Source organism: Aotus nancymaae, unplaced genomic scaffold (genome assembly GCF_030222135.1).
Source record: "Aotus nancymaae isolate 86718 unplaced genomic scaffold, 86718_ANA_hifiasm-v0.15.2.pri h1tg000010l, whole genome shotgun sequence".
Lineage (NCBI taxonomy): Eukaryota > Metazoa > Chordata > Mammalia > Primates > Aotidae > Aotus > Aotus nancymaae.
The window spans coordinates 26,612,902-26,634,995 of NW_026988421.1; the positions used below are offsets into that span (position 1 = coordinate 26,612,902).

Consider the following 22,094-nt stretch of genomic DNA (forward strand, 5'->3'; position numbering starts at 1 on the left):
AAGAAACCAGATTCCAAATCACCACATGCTATTGATGGTTTGTGAAAGAGACTGATTTTGATTTAACACAGTGTATTTAAAATTTCCCATCAGTAATCCCTCATGAAACCAAATCACCATTAAAAGGAAGAGACTCCCCAAATGCAAGAAGTTCAGCAATAAGGAAAAAAAAAATACATAATGTAATTATTTAAAATATGCATATCATGATCTCGTACATGATTAGTGGCTGAAACTCTCCCAAACAATAACTGAGACTTTTATATTTAGGATTAAACCATATATTTATCCGTACAAATATTTTAATTTAACTGATATAAAGAATAACATCTCAAAACTACTTGTGAGAAAATTAACATTTAGCCTCAGTAATATCATACCTCAAGTATATACAGCAATTCTACATAAAAAAGAAATAGTAATAGCGATTTTTAAAAATGGAAGCTATATCAAATAAAATTACCTATTATTTCATTCATCTTCATCTAAAGAAATCATAAAATCACTGTATTTATTTGTTTGACTATCCTTTTTAAAGCAAATCCTTAAGATTCAGCAATATGACATTTAATTTTCTTAATTTAAATGTTAAAGTCATTGAATCTGAGTATTTGAGATGTGTAACAAAAGTGAAAATGCATTTATTAGTTTGGCTGAGGCTTCTGTTTGTTCCAACCCTAATAAAATTGATCATAATCATTGTCCCTGGAATCTTTTGTATCATGAAAAGGCAAATCCTCTTCCTATCCTGAAGATGTAGAATAAATCATAAAATTATCTCTGAAAATTGCTTATATGTAAAACTCTTTTAGTTTTGTTTTAATTTGGGAAAAAAGAGATACTAATATAATATGTAAATCTTCCTTCTGAACCAACGACAAATCTTTCATACTGCAAATAGCTTCTATAACAATATGAAACAATTTCAGGAAAAATGAAAAAACTCATTCTAATCAAATGACTTTACAGATATGTTCCACTTCTAGTTCTTCAAAGTACCTCACAATTTGATAAGTTATAGATATCATGTCAAATTTCAGGTTATTCAGCTTTTGTTTGGCACAATATCCATGAAAGGAAATAAAAGCTAATCAACAAAATTATTAAAAGTATTAATTAAAGATAACAAATAACATAAATAATAAAATGATTAACTGCTGCCCCTGGCAAACACACCATAGTAAGTTTTTGAAAAAGCACTTTTATATAAGGATTTAAATGTGATGCATTAATAAAAGGACAATGGTAGACTGGATGATGGATTAAACTCAATTTGAAGACTTAGTTCAAGGTTTAGGTGGATATTTAGGGGTCGTCCATGAACAGGTCACTAAAACCTCTCTTACTACACTTTTCTTGGAGTAAGTAAAATGGAAATAATGCCTGACCTTATTACAACCCTATATGGCTGTTGAGAAGACCAAATGAAAGAATGAATGAGTGCTATTTACCTATCAAGTATTATTAGTACTCCTAATTCCTTAGATAGTCTTAAAATTTCATTAAAAAAAGCTTTAGTAATTAAAAACAGTAGTTTATACTGACCTCCTTCTTTCGGTTCTTCAGCATATTCTGAAATTTGGACAGCTCTTTCTCTTGTTCTCCTTTAATGCGTTTGGCTTCATCTCGCAAGCGATTTGTGTGCTCTTGTTCCAGGCGTTCGATAGTCTGTTTCTGCTGTTTTTCTAGATTCTCAATTTCCTGGTCATATTGTCGCTTTTTACTCTGTAAAAATATAGCTCAAGATGATTTAATTTTTCTGTCACCTATGTTAACTCCCTATAGTAGAGATCTTTCCTAAGAGAACAAAACTAGTACTTAAATTTAGTAATGTTCTTTAACCTTTACAATACTGAAAAAAGTCAAATGCACTAAAATATGTTATGAAAATTCTCAAAAAAAATTGAGTTTTTTTTTTTCTAACATGGAAAAGTTTTTCTACTTTATTTATTTATTTATTTATTTATTTATTTATTTATGAGAGACAGGGTCTCACTCTGTCACCCAGGCTGGAGTGCCATGGCACAATTACAGTTCATGCAGCCTCGACCTCCTGGATTCAAATAATCCTCCTGCTTCAGCCTCCCAGGTAGCTGGGACTACAGGTACATGCCACCATGCCCAGCATTTTTTTGGAGAGATGGGGCTATCACTATGTTGTCTAGGCTGGTCTCTCGGCTCAAGCAATCCTCCTGCCTGGGTCTCCAAAAATACTGGTATGACAGGCATGAGCCACTGTGCCTGGTCTTTTTTTTTTTATACTAGTAAAATGTTAAAAAATTTTTTCTTTTCTGTTTTTTTTTTTTTCTCTTTTTGAGACAGAGTCTCCCTCTGATACCCAGGCTGGAGTGCAGTGGGCAATCTCTGCTCACTGAAACCTCCGCCTCCCAGGTTCAAATGATTCTCATGCCTCAGCCTCCTAAGTAGCTGGAATTACAGGCATGTGCCACCAATGCCTTGCTATTTTTTTTTTTTTTTTTTTGTATTTTTAGTAGAGATGGGGTTTTACCATGTTTGCCAGGCTGGTCTCGAACTCCTGGCCTCAAGTGATCTGCACACCTTGGCCTCTCAAAGTGCTAGGATTACAGGCATGAGCCACTGCGCCTGACTCAAAATTTGTTTTCTATTATACTAGTAGAATGTTGAGAGTTTTTAGGTTATCCAGAAGAATAACCAGTTGCTGTGAAGTAGTAAAGCAAATTAGAAAAATTTCTATATTTATCCAATAAAATTTTTGATAAAGAACTTACTTGAAGTCTACTTTAATAAAATAATATTAATATATCACCATTATTTAATAAGATTACTTGTAATTTTCAGATTTACTCTTCCACATAAAGATTCTTTTTTTTTTTTTGGAGATGGAGTTTTGCTCTTGTTACCCAGGCTGGAGTGCAATGGTGTGATCTCGGCTCACCCTCCGCCTCCTGGGTTCAGGCAATTCTCCTGCCTCAGCCTCCTGAGTAGCTGGGATTACAGGCACGCGCCACCGTGCCCAGCTAATTTTTTGTATTTTTAGTAGAGATGGGGTTTCACCATGTTGACCAGGATGGTCTCGATCTCTTGACCTCGTGATCCACCCACCTCGGCCTCCCAAAGTGCTGGGATTACAGGCGTGAGCCACTGTGCCCGGCCAAGATTCTTAAAATAAACATCTTATTCTATTGGAACAGATCTTTTGGAATTATAAATCTACTCTTTCAATAAGACTCCTGTTTATATAATACTCAGTAACACTATTTTTGCACATAGGAATAGTTAAATATTTGTAATAGATGCTTCCTTTTTTAAAAAATTGAAAAGCAAAACATTTTAGAAAGTATGGTGAGGGAGACATATAGTTTTTATAAGGTTTTGGAAAACAATATAAGTACTATAAAAATATTCAATAAGAACCAGTTCATTATTTTCTTAGGAAATCTCAGTTAAGATCCAACACATGTAATCAACAACCCCACAGTTCACACAAAACAATCTTTATCAATTAAAATTACAAGACAACACAAGACTATATGCAAAACATAAATTCCGTAACATTTCAAATGATACTTTAACTAACCTACATTAAGGCAGACAGTTAACATAAATTGCAAAAATTTTGCATTACATTACTAATTCCTTTTCCAACTTTGGACACAAAGCAAACACTGAAGGACTCAGTGACAGCTACCCTAGACTAGTCAGCACTATTTTCTCTAGCAGCAGTAAATAGAGATGTGGAGGCTTAACTGTAGAGTCAGAGAATAAAGCACATTTTTAAAAGGTCCCTGAGGAGCCCTAGGTTTGAAGGCAACCACTCTAAACTGGCTTAAAATCTTGGATTCCAAATCTGAAAGATTGAATTAAAGCACTGAAAAATTATCCAGCAATAGGCAGATCTAGGAACTTTGTTTACTGGCTTCATGATTTAAAGTTTTCATGAGAGAAAAATAAAACAACCCAGCACACCATAAACCAGCTTGAGGTAGCCTGAGATAGAAAATCCTTTCAAAAAAAAGAACCTAAATAAATAAATAAAAGGCATCCAGAACACCAAAAGGACAAAAGCACCAGAAATAAATCACAAAGCTAGAGAAATCTGGCAATCAGAGAACAAGTTCTACAACCAGGTATTTTTTTCTTAAAATTCACTAATGTCATTACTAACAAAAAATGGTATACAAATCAGACTTTACCATCATTTCCTGCTCAAAGCGCCGGAAAATTTGTTCTCGTTGTTGCTGTAGTTTGCTATTTAGCTGTTGCTGAGCTCTTTGCTCTTCTTTTTGAAGAAATCTTAACTCCCGAAGTTCCTGACGTCTGATAAAATTTAATGATAATGAGAGAGAAGACAGCAAAAATTATACTTCTAAAACACATTTTTTTAAAGCTTTAAAAATTTTCTTTCAAGTGGAATGGTAGTAAAAGAATAATAAAAAATTGGCCAATAATTTACACTTATTTCTCTATTCTTCTGACTTTTCAGAGACTGAAAAGAGGTCACAAACCAGTTTTAATTACGTTGTTTTTCTACTCACCTAAGAAACCTCAACTCTTCAGTTTTGGAATCACTATCTGTAACTATCTTTGACGTTGTTACACTCACTTCTACACCATCAACAATAAATTTGCGTGTTTTCTTCAATGTTTTCTTTTGTCTTCTTGTTTCCTGAGTGAGATTTTATTTTAGTTAGGCTTTGTACAGGGAATACTGGGGATTGAAAACATTTTCTTCTTTTTTCAGACAAAACAACTCAATAGCCATGCAGACTACATACAGAAAGTATAAATATGAAGCAACAGACTCATCGGTGGAACCAATTATATCACCTTAAATGTTACCTGACTTACACGTCTTTACAAAAGAAATCAAATTTTTTGGAAGTCAAAGTATGTATTTTGATCTTGTTCATGTATAGCTTTTAATAAGCAATTCACATAACTCATCAGTAGAACTTTTACATGTTATCCTTTTTTTTCATCTTTTCACTTTGTAGTTCTCAGATACCTCTGCTTTTTCACTGACAAAACAATTAAAAATGAATTCCTGGGGCTTATCCCTTAAAAAATCTAAACTGACGGGTCTAAGGGTAGCTAGAAATCTATTTTTTTTAAAAAGCTCTCAGGTAATTTTTAAACACTGCCAGCACTGGAAATCAAAATCTATTTCATCAGTATCAATAATATCAACAGCCCTCCCTCCATCTCAGGCCAGATATATATATATATATATATATATATATATATATATATATATATATATATATATATATGTATATATGATTTTAAGGTTACCAGAAAAGACAGTGCCTCTACTTCATCTCAAAAGAACCAGATTTGGCTGCTAGGTATGGCCTAAAATTCTTTATGAAGACTAAATCTTTATTCCTCAATTGGTATTCAAAAACATTTAAATGCAAACAGAAATAACAGAAGTATAAGACTCCTACAAATACATTTTGGTAAACAAATTAAGTGTTCAGAGCATATACTGGGTTTTGATATAGAAGGGTTAGAAGGCAGAAGGAGCAAAAATGGAATATGAAAATATTAAACTCAAAATGCATCCAAATTTTAAGTAGTTTCTCTTTGGCACCTTCCAATCACCTTTCTGCAACCTCTCGTCTTACTGTTCTCTTCTCCAGGGTTCCAGGATCCCCATACTCTTCTTCCTGAGACCAGGACTATGGCACCCTACCCAGGATTCCTCTAAAATCTAAAGTTGGCACACTCCAAAAAATACACCTACCTATACCTTAACCTCCAAACTTCCCATTTCTTCAGCTCCTACTAAAAGTTCAATATCTCCTTCATTCTTATACAAGTTATTTGCATTTTTAAAAGAGGCTGATTATTAAGTCAATGCATGAATTTCAGATTGGTGGTATTTCAGTCAGTGAAACAAAGTAAACTGAAAAAAAAAAGAAAATCCAAGGAATATATGTAACAATTTGGGGCAGTTAGGTAGGCTGATCACTCAGGCCCTGGAGTCCCATCAACATCAGTTTTCCTACGCTGTTCCTGCTTTTCTGTCTTCTCTTCTGCAACTATCAACCCAGAGGGTCTAAGAAGTATTTTCTAAGGTGCAGCCCATGGATCACCTGCATCAGAATTCCATGGAATCTTTTGTAAACAAACACTGATTCTTGGGACCCACTCCAGACTTCAACATAGCTACCCCTAGTAATTCCTAAGCATAAAAGCTCCAAGTGTTCTGGGCTTTACTGTCTGTTTTGTTTTCCCCACAATGGTTCTTGTGGCCGCAGCAATGTCTGTGACTATGACTATATGGACCACTGGTAAATCAAGGATTGTTACACCCTAATGTGCTTAAAAAGAGATCATTCTTTCAATTTCTAATTCTCTCATATATTGTTGATTCTTACTAATGTTGCATCTAGATATGTCCAATAAAAGAACCTAACCACACCAAGCAACCATATTACACTGTTTATCTGTTTCAGCTTTGTAAAAACAGGTAGATCCTACCACAAAATTTAAAGATTACATCCAGAATCTCCTTGGTTCTTAATTAATTGCTTTCATAGGCTGTAAGAATTTATATGGTTAATACTACATTGATTTAATGCTGTTTTATTTTCAAGACATCAGTTTCACATAAACTCTGAATTGAGAAAATGACAAAGGAAATCCCAAACAATGACTCATGTACACTTACTTGTAAAGATATTGATCCACTGTCTTTAGTTTTACTTAGGAAGCTAGAGATGGATAAATTCAAGTCAATGCTGCTAGTATCAGCAGTGGAACCAGTTCCTGAATCAGTATCATTTTCCTTTGGATTCTCAGATTCTGGTGGCAGAATAGTTTCAGTTTTTGATAAAGAACCTACTTCTTCTTTATTTTCTCCATTGTCAGAGTTGATATTAATACTGGGTATTAGAACAGGCTGAGGTTCACTGCGCTGTGAAACTGCAGTAACATGAGGCTCTGTTTTAACTGACACTTCACATGGAATTTCTTTTTTCTCTTTATCTATCTGAGTAGTGACTTTAGGAGCATCCTGGATTTCAGTTCCTAAAGCCTTCTGGTCAGTATCAGCCATCACACTTCTGACCTCTATTTCTTCAATACTACTTGACTCAGTAATTTCTTCAACTTCATTTGTTCCTGGTTCCTCACTGATGTCCATTATGTTCTCTGAACTGTTTATTACTTGTTCCTTATTTTTATTTTCTTCTATTTCATTTGTTTCAACTATTTCTTTAATAGGAACTTCCTTAGTACCACCAGCCTCAGGACCCACCATGGGCTTATTAATTAATTTCTGGTCTACTTCGACCACTTCTTTCTCATCATTACTCTGCGTATCCTCAACACTGTCTTCATCTGCTTTCTGAGCCACATCTGCTGCCTCATTTGATCCTATCACATCACTTGCATTGCTGATCACATCTTCCTGAGTTTTGGCGTCTTTCTCCAATTTCTCTTGAGTGCCTTCCTTTGTAAACCCAACTTCACTATCCACTGCCTGAATATTTGCCTCTTTTTCTCCAGTCTCTTGAGAAACAAAATCTACTGTTTGCAAAATAGTATCTTTAATTTCTTCAGATTTTGTAAGCCTATTTTCAAACATCTGTTGCTTTTCCTGATCCTTTTCTTCCTCAGATGTTTGATTATGTTCAATATTTGTTTCTAAGGTTATCACTATATTATTCTCTTTTCCTTCACCGACTGAATTAATGTCCACAGTTTCTTGGTCTTCTGTGTCAGGCAGATTTTCAAGCTTGGGTCTCTTCTCCTCTCTCTCATTCTCCTTGATTACTGCTGTTCTGTCATGGAGTTCAGTCACTGCTTCTAACTGAGCATCAGTAACATGTTCATTAATACTCTCCAAAGCCTTTTCAGGTTCATCAGTGGTGGGCTTTTCATTAAGAATTTTACTGTTGAGTTTATCTTCGGAGTTATTACGTTCTGTTTTCTCTGAGACAGATTCCAAAATACAAGCATTTTGTGAAAGTTTATCTTCTTCAGAGCTGGCAATACTGAGGTCAGAAGAGGCACGTTTACTTGCAGGTATTGGCTAAAAAAGATTTTATATATTTTTAGTGTTAAAACAGGATTTCAAGAATGACCAAAACGATGTTTACAGACATATAATGATTTAAAATCTTTATTCAGAAAATGTTGCTGAATTAAAGAATTCACAATACTTCTTGTAAGAAATATAACGAAAATGGGCCAGGTGCAGTGGCTCACGCCTGTAATCCCAACACTTTGGGAGGCCAAGGTGGGCGGACCACCTAAGGTCAGAAGTTCAAGATCAGCCTGGCCAACATGGTAAAACCTCGTCTCTACTAAAAATACAAAAATTAGTTGGGTGTGGTGGCACACACCTGTGGTCCCAGCTATTCAAGAGGCTGAGGCATGAGAACCACTTGAACCCAAGAGGCAGAGGTTGTGGTAAGCCTAGATCACACTACTGCACTCCAGCCTGAGCAACAGAGCAAGACTCTATCTCAAAATAAAAAGGAAATATAACAAAAATATGCTGCAAGGAGCAACCTTGCTACTAATCTTCACATCTAAATTTAAAGATTTTGTACTGCCACCCATCAATCCTTAGATATAGGTGCAACTACAACTCAAAACCCAACTCTAAAAATTAACTAAATGAAATTTCTTTCCTAAATACTGACCAGAGAATTATCTGTTTCCTCCTCTTCATCTTCTTCTTTGCCATCTTCAACTTCTTCTGTTACTTCAGCCTTCGCCTCTGCAATCAATTCTCGGATGGGTTTGTTGGAATCAACGGTAACAAAGGGATGCTGTTGATTATTAAAAAGAGTATACTCAACAACTGGAATACTTACTACTAAACTAAGTTTCAAACACACACAACACACATTCTTATGTGGTAAAAATATGAACATGTGGGCAGGAAAATGACAGACAACTTCAGATAATGCTACATCTGAGAAAGAAAGAGGGGAGGGGGCTTGAGCAAAAGCAAAAGCAGGGACTGCCTACAACTGGATCTGTACATTTTTAAGAATCTGAAGCAAATTTGTCAAAAATGATAAGAACTGTTCTATCTGGGTAGTAGGTACATGTACTTTCTGTACGCTTGAAAATTTCATAATCAAAAATTTCAATTGAAATTTAAAGCAAGCTTCAAGTCAGTACATTATTATTACTTTCTTTTTTTTTTTTAGATGGAGTCTCACTCTGTCACCCAGAGTGGAGTGCAGTGGTGCGATCTTGGCTCACTTCAACCTCTGCCTCTTGTTTCAAGTGATTCTCCTGCCTCAGCCTCCCAAGTAGCTGGGATTATAGTTGGTTACTTCCATGCCCAGCTAATTTTTATATTTTTAATAGAGAAAGGGTTTCACTAAATTGACCAGGCTGGTCTTGAACTCCTGACCTCAGATGATTCACCCATCTTGGCCTCCCAAAGTGCTGGGATTACAAGCGTGAGCCACCACACCTGGCCTCATTATTACTTCTTAAAAAGTAACAACCTCTATAAACCCTATCAAAGCCCTCAAAATTATAAAAAGCTTTAGAGTTCTGTTAAAAGTATCTACAAACCCCTGTATTTTTGACATGGTTCTAATACTGTTGAGACTAAGAAGACATTTTATTCATCTCTGTATACTCAACGTTTAACAGTGTCTATCACAGACTAAGAGCTTTGAATGTGGGGGTAACAAAATAATAACAAAGTGTGTTCCAGCGATATACTTACTGCACACGACAAAGCAATTTTTTCTAGCTTTATTCCCCCAGATAAATAGGTCAACCTAAAACACCATGATGCAGGAGTTACATAATAATCCAACCTAACAGTAATTGCCTCAAGATTTGTCATTTTATGTGCCCACCTATAAAATCATTTGACAAATTTGTATTTAATATATTACAAGTAGTCCTTCTATAAAGCAAAATTAAATTTACCCAATCACTTTAACAACATTTTTAAGTCAACAATATTTACTATTTATCCTCACTGTAAGACATTTTTTAATTAATTAGTTCATGGTCCCTGTCCCTAAGGAGTCTGCTTTCTAGTAATTAGAGAGACATAATGAAAATACCAAAATGAAAATAAAACTGAATCAAAAAAGCACAGGAGAATGATGTTTCAGCTGAATGCCTGTGGGTAACAGCAGCGCTTATTTTTGTAAAGCAAATGTTAACTACTGCCATTTTGACCCTCCACAGGAAAACTTAGGTGGAAAGAAAGCACACTGACTATGAAATTATATTCTTAAAGAGATGTTAAAATAATTATTTGCTGTTGTCATATTCTCTTACCTGCAGTAACTGAGATGTAGTCCACCTGGCATCCACATTCTTTTCTAAGCATTTCTTTAGAAAGTCCTTAAAATTTGAAGACCTTTAAAATAAATTTTAATAATAACATTCTATTTTGTTGTTAATCAAATCAAACAAAACTCTTTGATAAGTTATGTTTAAATTTCATTATGTATGTAATAGTATTAATTCAACATTTAAAAAACTAGTCGGCTGGGCGAGGTGGCTCACGCCTGTAATCCCAGCACTTTGGGAGGCGGAGGCAGGCGGATCACGAGGTCAAGAGATTGAGACCATCCTGGCCAACATCGTGAAACCCCGTCTCTATGAAAAATACAAATTAGTCAGGCGTGGTGGCACGCGCCTGTGGTCCCAGCTACTCAGGAGGTCGAGGTGGAAAAATCACTTGAACCCAGCAGGCAGAGGTTGCAGTGAGCCGAGATAGCGCCGCTGCATTCCAGCCTGGTGACAGAGCAAGACTCCATCTCAAAAAAAAAACAAACAGTTAATGAGACTATTAAGATTTTATAAAACTTATTCAATCTGTAAATACATGTAGACATATACGTAAGTAGGTACACAGTCAATGAGACACAGCCATATACTCACAAGTATGCCAAAAAGCACGAAATTTCTTCTAATAAATTTCACAAATATAGATCAATCTATATGCCTCACTTCCTCATAGTACAGAAAATACCCTTCTCATGCAAAACTCAAATCATTCATATTTTCAGATATATGGAAGAAGTGAGCTAAAGAGTTTTAATGGTCCTTAAGAGAAATAGGCCAAAAATTACTTTTCTAATTAACATAGTCTTTGTACCATGTACCCAAATTTAAATACTCTTGGAAAATTATGAGAATATAACAAGTTTTGCTTCCTAGTTTCTTACTAAGCTTTTTTAAAGAATATTTTACCATCTTGATGGCTGTGCTAATGTAGGTGGCTCAGATTTTGCTATTTTTAGCAGCACTCGCATTGGATTTAATTCATGATGAGGTGGTTCTATCTCAGCCATTTCTATTAAGGTGATACCCAGGGACCAAACATCAGCTTTGTAATCATAGGGTCTGTCCTTAGATGTTTCACACATGACTACTTCAGGAGCCATCCTATGAAGACAGATAATTAAAAGTTAAGATGTTTAAGAACAGTGATTGCAAACCACATAGTATAATCAACTATGTGGACAAAATTCATGGGTAATGATATCTGCTGACATGACTAATACTGTAAATTCATAAAACTGAATACATACCAATAAGGTGTACCAATAAAGGAATCTCTTCTTTGAATTGTCCGCGTGTTTTTAGCTGATACTCCAAAATCCGCTTGAAATAAACAATCATAAAAAAGCATTAATGAGAACTTTTAAGCATTGTTCAATGGGGAGAAAAAGCATTTCAAGTCTTTAATAAGGCAAATCTTTTATTAAAGAATAAGTAAAACAGAAAGAAAAAATATCTCTCCCATCTTAATCTTGACCATCTCTTTCTACCATCTCCCCCAAAAAACTGCCAAAGATCCCATCATCAATATATTTAATACCACATCTTCAGATGACAAATTCTTCAAAATTGAAAATAAAAATTGTAAATTTTAATGCAGACCAGTATATCCACTTTAAAACAAATGCCAACTAGTACTACGTGGCGCAATTAAGAGTTATTAACATTTTTTCTATAGTGTGAAAAATAGAAATTATACTAAAGCAACCTTTATGACAGCATATGTCTTGCTAACTTCCTCATAAAATTATACTGCCAAGAAAAGATTGGGAACCTTATGTTTTCTGATTTAAATTATAGTGAACGTAACGTTATAGCTTTTTCAGTTGTTAATCTCACCTTTTCAGCCTGGAGTTCAGACAACATTAATAGCGACATAAAATTGCTATTGCTGCATAATTTACCTCATGCCATAAATGCGCAAATTTTTTAAGTTTCACATTTGATGCCACAATTCTCAAAGTTGAATAAGTACCAAAATTTCAGTATTTGATGCTCATGCCTAGCACAGAGTATACACTCAATAAATCATAGCTACTATTAGCCATATTCACAATTCTAACCTTTGTCATTTTTGTTGTAGAACTCTTAAAGGTCATACAATTCTGCCTGAATTACTTTTATCTATTATATGGTTCTTGGGGATAAGATTGTTCTATACATCTGTGTTGCACAAATGGAAGGTTCGCTGGAAGTATTTGTAAATTAATAAAACAGAAATTACAAATATTTCAATTGTCAATTCAATATTTTAGAATTCCTGAACCTTCAGTGTATTAATATTTAAGGTATACATTATTTTACACAAGTACGTCCCTATATTCAAATAAAATTTCAATATATTTACAGAAAAATATGCCCCAAAATGGATCAAAACTGTAATATCCTATTTAAAATAAGCTAGGGCACTTTAAAAAATGATGAAAAACATGAAACAGCAATGTAAGTCAATTAGAAAAACTCTGAAAAGGCAACAGAACTCAAGAAAAAATTAAAAATTAAAGAAAAAAATCATTTTAGAAAAAAAGACTAAACTAGGGAAAGCAGGAGCAAATAGCAAATTCATCATACCCATTACCACTTCACACCCAGTAGGCTGCCTATTCTTTTTTAAAAAGCATAGAGAATAGTAAGTGTTGACAAGCATGTAGAGAAGCTCGAAGCCTCCTGCCTTTCTGTTAGAAATGTAAAATGATGCAGTTGCTGTGGAGAAGAGCATGGCTATCCCTCAAAAAAATTGAACATAGAATTATCATGTCATTCAGCATTTCCACTTCTGGATACATACTCAAAAGAACTAAAAGCAGACAGGAGGACAGACATTTGTACACCAACAGTCATAGCAGTATTATGCACAATAGCCAAAAAGTGAAAGCAACCCAAGTGCCCACTGATGGATGAATGGATAAACAAAATATGGTATATACATACAATGACATGTTATTCAATCTTAAGAAGGGAAGACATTGTGAAATATGCTACAACATGGGTGAACCTTGAGAACATTATGCTAAGTAAAATACACCAGTCACAAAAGGACAAACGTTATATGCTTCCACATATAGATGATACCTAGAGTGGTCAAAATCAAAGAAACTGAAAGCAGAATGGCAGTTGCCAGGAGCTGGGAGGAATGGAAAATGGGGACTAAGTGCTTAATGAGTATGGACTTTAATTGTTGCCAGATGAAAAGAGACATGGAGATAGGTGATGGTAATGGTTGTATAATAATGGGAATGAACTTAATGCCACAGAACCGTACACTTAAAAATGATCAAGGCTGGAAGCCTGTAATTCCAGCACTTTGGGAGGCTGAGTTAGGCCAAGGTCAAGAGATCGAGACCATCCTGGCCAACATGGTGAAACCCCATCTCTACTAAAAATACAAAAATTAGCTGGGCATGGTGACGCAGGCCTGTAGTCCCAGCTACTCAGGAGGCTGAGGCAGGAGAATCTCTTGAACCCAGGAGGAGGAGGTTGCAGTGAGCCGAGATTGTGCTGCTCCACTCCAGCCTGGCAACAGAGTGAGACTCTGCCTCAAAAAAAAATAAAAAAGATCAAAAAGGTTAATTTTATGTTGTGTATATCTTCCTACAATAAAAAAGAAAGCTAAAAAACAACTTGAGAAAAAGTTACAAACATGGATAGTCAAAGACCCAACAAATAATAAAAGTCTCTAAAGCAGCAAGTCAATGCAAAGGAACAGAACAAATGCTCAGGTCTATAACACCAGAAAACTTTCCTGGCGGGGGAAAAGAAAGCACTTGAATATTGTAAGAACATAATATTTATTAGAAAAGACTGGTCAATCTATTGGTCTTTTAAAAGAAAGAAAAAACCTGGCCAGGCGCCGCGGCGCATGTGTGTAATCCCAGCACTTTGGGAGGCTGAGGCAGGCAGATCACTTGAGGTTGGGAGTTCAGGACCAACCTGACCAACATGGAGAAACCCTGCCTGTACTAAAAACACAAAATTAGCTGGGCTTGGTGGCACAGGCCTGTAATCCCAGCTACTTGGGAGGCCGAGGCAGGATAATCACTTGAACCCAGGAGGTGGAGGCTGCAGTGAGCTGAGATTGCGCCATTGCACTCCAGCCTGGACAACAAGAGTAGAACTCTGTCTCAAAACAAACAAACAAAAAAAAAAACTTTAGCATCTAAGCAAAAAGAGCGAATGACTTACAATGGAGAAGAAAATCAGATTATCAGACTTTTCAACAGCAACACGTCATGAACTGAAGACAAACTTACAGCCTCACTGTAAGACATTTTTAATTAATTAGTTCATGGTCCCTGTCGCCAAAGAGCTTGCTTTCTAGTAATTGGAGAGAAATAATGAAAATACCAAAATGAAAAGAACATACATTTCAGATGCTGAAGGAAAGAAATATGTGCCAGGGATTTGTTATCTAGCAAAACTAACCTTCAAGTATAAAGGGTACAACTGTTACCTCTATATAAGAATTCAGAGAGCCCTTTCAGAGGAATCTATCAAAAACTGAGCTTCAGATAACCAACATGACCAAAGAGACATCAACATGAGGAGTGGTGGTGAGCATTACATATAGAAATGAGGGTTAATTCCCAGAAGTAGGTCGAAAAAAAAAAGAAATGAGGGTTAAAATGAATTATGAGATGCCCTAAATCTATCAATGTTCTTGAGAACCAGAACTCTCAATACAGAAGAAAGGAGACGCACATGTATTACAGAAGTTACATTTTAAAAGCCTTTATCCTGAATTTGAATAGGAAATACACAGGAAGTCTTGAGGGGTCTAGCTCTGTTCTTTGAAAAGTCCTAGAACAATGGCCAATATAGAAAACTGAAAGTATCTCTTACACCCAGATTGTGGTCTTGAAATACTATACCCTACTAAAAGAAACCAGGGCTGCTTGAAGAAATGGCTAATTACACTGGGTGCAGTGGCTCACACCTGTAATTCCTGCACTTTGGGAGGCTGAGGCCGGCAGATCACTTCAGGCCAGGAGTTCTAGACCAGCCTGGTCAACATGGCGAAACCCCGTCTCTACTAAAAAACAAAACTTAGCCGGGTATGGTGATGCATGCCTGTAATCCTAGCTACTCAGGAGGCTGAGGCATGAGAATTGCTTGAACCCAGGAGGTGGAGGTTGCAGTGAGCCAAGATCGGCCACTGCACTCCAGCCTGGGCAACAGAGCAAGACTCTGTCTCAAATAAAAAAAAGAAAGAAAGAAGAAATGGCTAGTTACAGAAAATAGGAAATACATAGATGAGCCTGTAACATCTCAGAACTGTCAAGTAAGCTATCAAAGATTACTAGTCCTATCAAAAAAGACTAACAAGCCAACACAAAGAGGACCCCACTGATTAAAGATGGAACAATGTGAGCTTCAGTAAGAATAACAACTTCAATGGATTTGAAACCCACCAAATAAAATTAAATCCAAGAACTAACAATATTTTTAAAAATACTGGTCACCAACTGAGGATAAGAAAGAACCAATTCATTATCTTCATTACTAATTTTATAATGAGTGAAAATAATGAAATAATTGGTGTTTATATCAAAATCATTATCAAAAATAATAAATGAAAATAATATAATAGAATTCATTTTGTAACCCCAAAAGACAGGTGTGTAGGCACTAAGCCTCAATAGCTGCTAACATCGAAAAAGGGCACAAAGTAGACACGATGTGCTTCCAGTGAGAGAATGCAAAACCACCTAGAAGTCTTGCCAAAGGATCAGGCCTGAGACTGATCAAGTCTTTGAATTCATCGGCCAAACTGAAGGAAATACAGTGAAGCATTTTAATCTTCAGGAGTATGAATGGCAAAATGCAGTTTGAGGGAAACACTACAGGCCAAACAGCCCAGGTTCCATGGATCAGTTTTTCTCAGTGTTTCTTTCATTATTAGCCCCTCTAAGGAATCATTTTAAACCTTTTCTCCACATCATCCCTCCTCCCATAAAATTTTAATGCCACAGATACAGTGTTACATCTCTTCATGTATTGTGGGCCTTTGGAAGGTCACAAACCATTGTAATGTATAAGGTGTTTTTGGCCCCAAAGAACTAATTTTTGCCCTCATCCCCCCAATTAAGCATGCTATAATATAAAGAAAAGAAAGGAATGGGGTAAGGCCTATAAGTTAAGAGACTTAAAAAAAAACCCAAGTTTTATATGGGCAAGTTTAAACCCTAACATCTAGAGATGAATACTGAGTGAACAAGCCATAAAGAAACACAAGGAAGAAAATAATATAAAAGTCAAGATAAAGTGTGGAGAAGAGAAGGGCAGTGACTGAGATGGGCACATGGAAGAGCTTCTGGGGTGCCTGTCAAAGTTCTACTTTTTGATCTAGGTAGTGATTGCAAGGTTATGTCTAGTATCAAAGCAAAGCTACACAATTTTTGGTGTGGTTTTCTATATCTGTATTTATTTCACAATCAAAAGGTTAAAATTCACTTTGAGAGGCCAAGGCAGGAGAATCACTTGCACCCAGGAGTTCGAGACCAGCCTGGTCGACAGAGCAAGGCCTCATCTCTACAAAAAATTTTAAAAAATTAGCCAGGCATGGTGGTGCATGCCTGCAGTTCCAGCTACTAGGGAGGATGAGGTGGAACGATCCCTTGAGCCCAGCAGTTCAAGGCTACAGTAAGCTATGATCACACCACTGCACTCCAACGAGGGCAACAGAGCAAGATTCCATTAAAAAAAAAATTAAAAAGAATAAAATTTAGTATACCATCTGTTTAGATGTCTTGACAAAGTGAAGTGAAATGACTATAATCTCTGGTATCGACTTGGCTTTTGAATATATTTTGTCCTTTGAATAGCCTTCCAAAATACACAAATTTGGACTTCATCTCTAGACTTAAAAAAAAATTCCTACCTTGGGTACACTTAATGAGGGCCATATCTTCCATTTGTAGGTGTATATATGAAATTAACTAATTTCCAATCTAAAACCTACGTCTAATTCTTCTTATGAAGGTAACATTTCTTCCCTCAATATAAAGAGTAAAATTAAAAACTGTAGTCCTTATGATTAGGTATTCTCTTTAGAACTAAGATTACTTTGTCAGTTTAGTCAATGTACCATATCAATAAAATAGAATATAAAACTAAACATAGGGAGAAAAACTCACTAGACATGAGCTTTGGAAATTAAAAAAAAAAATGAGTTAGCAGTTTTATATACTATACTATATTCTAAACATAAAACATTTACAAGTATTAAGTCTACATACAAAAATTTAAAGGAACAAACTTGAAACCAGTCTTTATTGCCTTTTTGAAAATAAAAACTCATTATTTCTTATCTTCTTTTTAAAGCATTTAATTAGGTGCTGATATTTAGGAATTCCAGAAAAATTAGTATTTATCTAAGAAAGTGTTTTAAAAACTAACATGGAGTTAGTTCTCCATGTTTCACATATTTAAGTAGTAATAAAACCACATTAAGTCACATACATAAAGATGGAAATTTCAGAGCAAAACTTCAAATGTTTTATTTAAATGAGTAACTTACCCAATTTAATATCTCCATCTAAAGTAAAGAGAATGTTGCCAGCCTTTAGATCTCTGTGGATGATCTTATTATCATGTAAGTAGTTCAATGCATCTAAAGTCTGTTTGCAAACTACTTGTATTTGGGACTCAGTTAATGGTCTCTCGAGTTCTATAAGGAGAAAGTTAAAAAAAAAAAAATCTGCTTTTTACACAGTGAAAACATATTAGCAGGCTATATACCTTTCTGTATGCATCATCACTGTCAAAGATTCTATGTAGTGAATTTATTTTAGAAGAACTAAATATCTACAAAGATTACTTTCTTGACATACTCAACATTTCATTTAAGAATTTTACTATAATTATTCAAGAATATAAAAACATAATTGAGTCGATTTTTTAACTTACTGAACTTTACTCAATAATTACATATATTTGAATATATGTTTATATATGTTTGAAATTCTTTCATCTTATCAAGTATAATTTAAGATATGAACATAAAGAACAAAAAGTTATTTACCAAGCATCACAGCATCTACTGCTCCACCTGCACAAAATTCAATGAGGATCTGCATGCAAAAAAAAAAAAGCACATGTCTAACACTACATTGAATTTTGAGTTTCAGAATTTTTTCTTCAACTTAGCAAAAAAGATAAATAGCTATCAAATAATCTGTGTTATGGAAACAATATACTAAACGAAGATTTTGTCAAAAGAGTTACAAATCTCAAACAATACACATTTGAGAAAGCCCACTGTGAAAGTATGGGTAATTTTGTTAATTGTCATGTTTAGTGTCCCCGCTTCTCTAAAACTACCAGGTACAGAATTTTCATTTGGTATCGTATTACATAGCCATTTGGTCACCAATGAAAGATTTTATTACTTATATTTTTAAGGCAACTTGTGCTTTAAATGAAAAGTCTCTCTATAAATATTATTATAATAATATATATATAATATATATTATATAAACATATATAATATATATATATATTTTTAAACTTTATTAAATAGGAATAAGCCCTAAAAATATTTATAGAGAGACTTTTTAGTTTTTTAAAAAAAAGAAAACAGAAGAAATACACACACAAAAGCTTCAGATCCTAGCTCAATTATTTCCTGCTGATAGGTGCCTATCTTGACTTCCCTGGTAAGCTATAACATCATGTACCTTTCCTCCTTTTTTTTTTTTTGGAACGGAGTTTCGCTCTTGTTACCCAGGCTGTGGAATGCAGTGGTGCCATCTCAGCTCACTGCAACATCTACCTCCCGGGTTCAAGTGATTCTCCTGCCTCAGCCTCCTGAGTAGCTGGGATTACAGGAATGTGCCACCATGCCTGGCTAATTTTGCATTTTTTAGTGGAGACGGGGTTTCTCCATGTTGGTCAGGCTGGTCTTGAACTCCTGCCTTCAGGTGATCTGCCTGCCTCAGCCTCCTAACGTGCTGGGATTACAGGTGTGAGACACTGTGCCTGGCCTGTACCTTTCCTTCTTAACCCTTACTACAGTTGTAATTTTATCTTTATTGTGATTATTTGATTAATTAACATTGATGTCTCTCACTAAACCGCCCCTCACAGTTGTCTAAATTTTTATTGTGCAATAGTCCCAAGTAAAGGTCTTATCTGTTTATTAACTAGTCTAGGGGTTCATTTCCATTATAATCTTTGGAAACATTCTGCTACAACCCTGAACAATGATTTCAGAAAACACATAAATAATAAGAATAATTAAAAAAAAAATAACATTTTAAATTAATAAGGTAGCTTCCTGCCTTTTTTTTCCTCAGCATAATACTTTATTTTTTTTGCAGGTGCTTGGCAGTTAGAAATTGTTTTCAAATTTGTTACATTATTTGGAAAATAATTTGGGAGGTAGATCATTACTCATCCTACGGATGAGTAAACAGACTTGTAAAAGTTAACTGACTTATCCAAGTTCCATAAGTGGCAGCTCTAGGATAAAAAAATACAGACCTTTAGGCATCCAGTCAAGTATTCCTTATACTATTTACTCTTCTCTCTCATAAAACTTTGCTTCTTCCTTCAGGAAGGAAGACCGAAGCTTTGTTTTTAAAAGTCATCTTGATTAAACTTATGTTGGTATAGAACAAGTGACTGACAGGTTATTACAATGAATTAAAAGTTTTGTTTCTGTATCTACTTGTGTCTAATATTTTCTAAAAATGAATAAAATTTATATATACAGCTTTAGTCATTAAATCATCCACTAAAGTTGAAGCTGATAATATATGATAAATATTTAACATTTCTAGTATTTTACGGTTTATTACAAGATGTACAAAAAGTTTAGAATAAAAAACTATAAACAATTTCTAAGAGAAACTTTTAAATGATTAAATTTAAATTAAAACAAGGACATCTAATTTCATATTTTAGGAAATTTAGTATTCTTAACCAAATATTTCCACTGGTGGATCCAATGTCAAACAATCATGATGAAACTGTACAACCTGAAACATAAATCTGAACATCTGTTGAAGCTGAGAATAACTTTGTTGTTATTACTCTCTTATCAGCGGATCAACTCTCATTCAAGTGACAAAAGTAACTAAATAGAAAAGACATAAAATAGGTTTTTAACAATTCATAAACATCTTTTTAGGACAATTAACTAATTTTGGCTACTCCTTTAGATCAAGAGAAAACACTTACCCAAAGATTGTTCTCATAATAGAAGGCATCTAGAAGCTTGACTATATTTGGGTGATCACAAGATGCTAATATATCAATCTCCACCATGTAATCTTCAAGTTCTTCTTCAGATTTAGTGTCAATCACTTTTGCAGCAGCTAAAACACTGGTCTCTTTATTCTGGGCCTGAAAATGAAAGTATCAGATATGTCACACTTCAAATGCATCGTTTTCTAATTTTTTATTATTTTAATAGATTTTAAGTTTTAGAGCAGTTTTAGATTCACAGCAAAATTGCATGAAAAGTACAGAAGGTTCCCTTGTGCCCCATGCATAACCTCCCTCCCATCGACATTGCATACCAGAGTTATACATCTGTTACAATAAAGTACCTACATTAACACATCATCACCCCAAGTCCAAAGTTCACATTATACTTTGCTGTTGCATCTGTAGGTTTCAACAAATGTGTAATGACATGTATCTACCATTATAATATCATACAGAATAGTTTCACTGCCTTAAAAATCCTCTGTGCTCTGCCTACTCATCCCCTCCTTCCTCCAACCCCTGGCAACCATTGATCTTTTTATTGCATCCATAGTTTTGCTTTTGCTTTTTCCAGAATGCCATATACTTGGACTCAGAGTATATATAGACCTTTCTGATTAGCTCTTTCCACTTAGTAATATGTATTTACAGTTCCTTAATGTCTTCATGGCTTGATAACTCACTTCTTTTTAGCACTGAATAATATTCCATTGTCTGGATATACCACAGTTTATTTATCCATTCATTTACTTAAGGATATGTTGGCTGTTTCCAAGTTTGTCAATTATGAATAAAGCTTCTATAAACATGTATGTGCAGGTTTCTGTGCAGACATGTTTTTCAACTCATTTGGGTAACAACCAAGGAGTACAACTGCTGGATCATATGGTAAGAGTATGTCTAGTTTTTTTTTTAAGAAACTGCCAAACTGTCTTCTAAAGTGGCTGAAAGAGTCTGCACACCCACCAGCAATGAATCAGTTCCTGTTGCTCCACATCCTCACCAACATTTGGGGTAGCCAGCATGCATGGATTTCTCCAGTCTAACAGGTATATAGTAGTATTTGTATCTTGTTTTCAATTTACAATTCCCCAGTGACATGTGATGTTGAGCATCTTTTCATATACTTGTCAGATCTTTGGTGAGGTGTCTGTTCAAACATTTTGCCCATCTTTTAACTGGACTATTAGTTTTCTAACTGTTGAGTTTTAAGAGTTCTTTGTATATTCTGGATAACTTTCCTTTATCAAATCTGTGTCTTGCAAATATTTTCTCTCAGTCTGTGGCTTGTCTTCTCCTTCTCTCGACACACTGTTTTGAAAAGACAGCCTACACATAAATATGAATCAATGCATGCTATGCACTATGCTAAGGGCTTCATATGCACAGAGGACAGAATTTCAAATCACAGTCTCTGGTGGATCAGATTGCTAGGAATTCAATTCTGGTTTTGCCACTTACTAGCTGTGTTGCTTGGGGCAATTTACAAAATCCCTCTTTTAGTTTCCTCATCAGTAAAAGTTTCCTACACCTCACAAGTTCATGAGAATTAAGATAACATGTATCTGCTAAGTAAAAAAAAAAACACATATAAACATTGAATATAGTATCTGGCA

The 22,094-nt window shown here is 34.9% G+C and overlaps 1 protein-coding gene across 3 annotated transcripts in view; it reads right to left on the bottom strand.

Annotated features, from left to right (window-relative positions):
- Window positions 1-22,094, bottom strand: part of SLK (STE20 like kinase) — a 62,283-nt gene that overhangs the window by 18,757 nt on the left and 21,432 nt on the right. For 2 of the 3 annotated variants that reach the window (XM_012439542.2, XM_012439541.2), the window contains exons 2-12: window positions 20,449-20,613; window positions 18,290-18,338; window positions 17,786-17,935; window positions 11,520-11,592; window positions 11,179-11,373; window positions 10,258-10,339; window positions 8,640-8,768; window positions 6,659-8,023; window positions 4,518-4,648; window positions 4,176-4,299; window positions 1,546-1,725 (exon numbers count right to left, since the gene is read on the bottom strand). In XM_012439542.2, the coding sequence (XP_012294965.1) occupies window positions 1,546-1,725; window positions 4,176-4,299; window positions 4,518-4,648; window positions 6,659-8,023; window positions 8,640-8,768; window positions 10,258-10,339; window positions 11,179-11,373; window positions 11,520-11,592; window positions 17,786-17,935; window positions 18,290-18,338; window positions 20,449-20,613 (2,643 nt within the window). The remainder of the gene's footprint in view (window positions 1-1,545; window positions 1,726-4,175; window positions 4,300-4,517; window positions 4,649-6,658; window positions 8,024-8,639; window positions 8,769-10,257; window positions 10,340-11,178; window positions 11,374-11,519; window positions 11,593-17,785; window positions 17,936-18,289; window positions 18,339-20,448; window positions 20,614-22,094) is intronic. The other variant, XM_064373908.1, reaches the window with a different exon arrangement.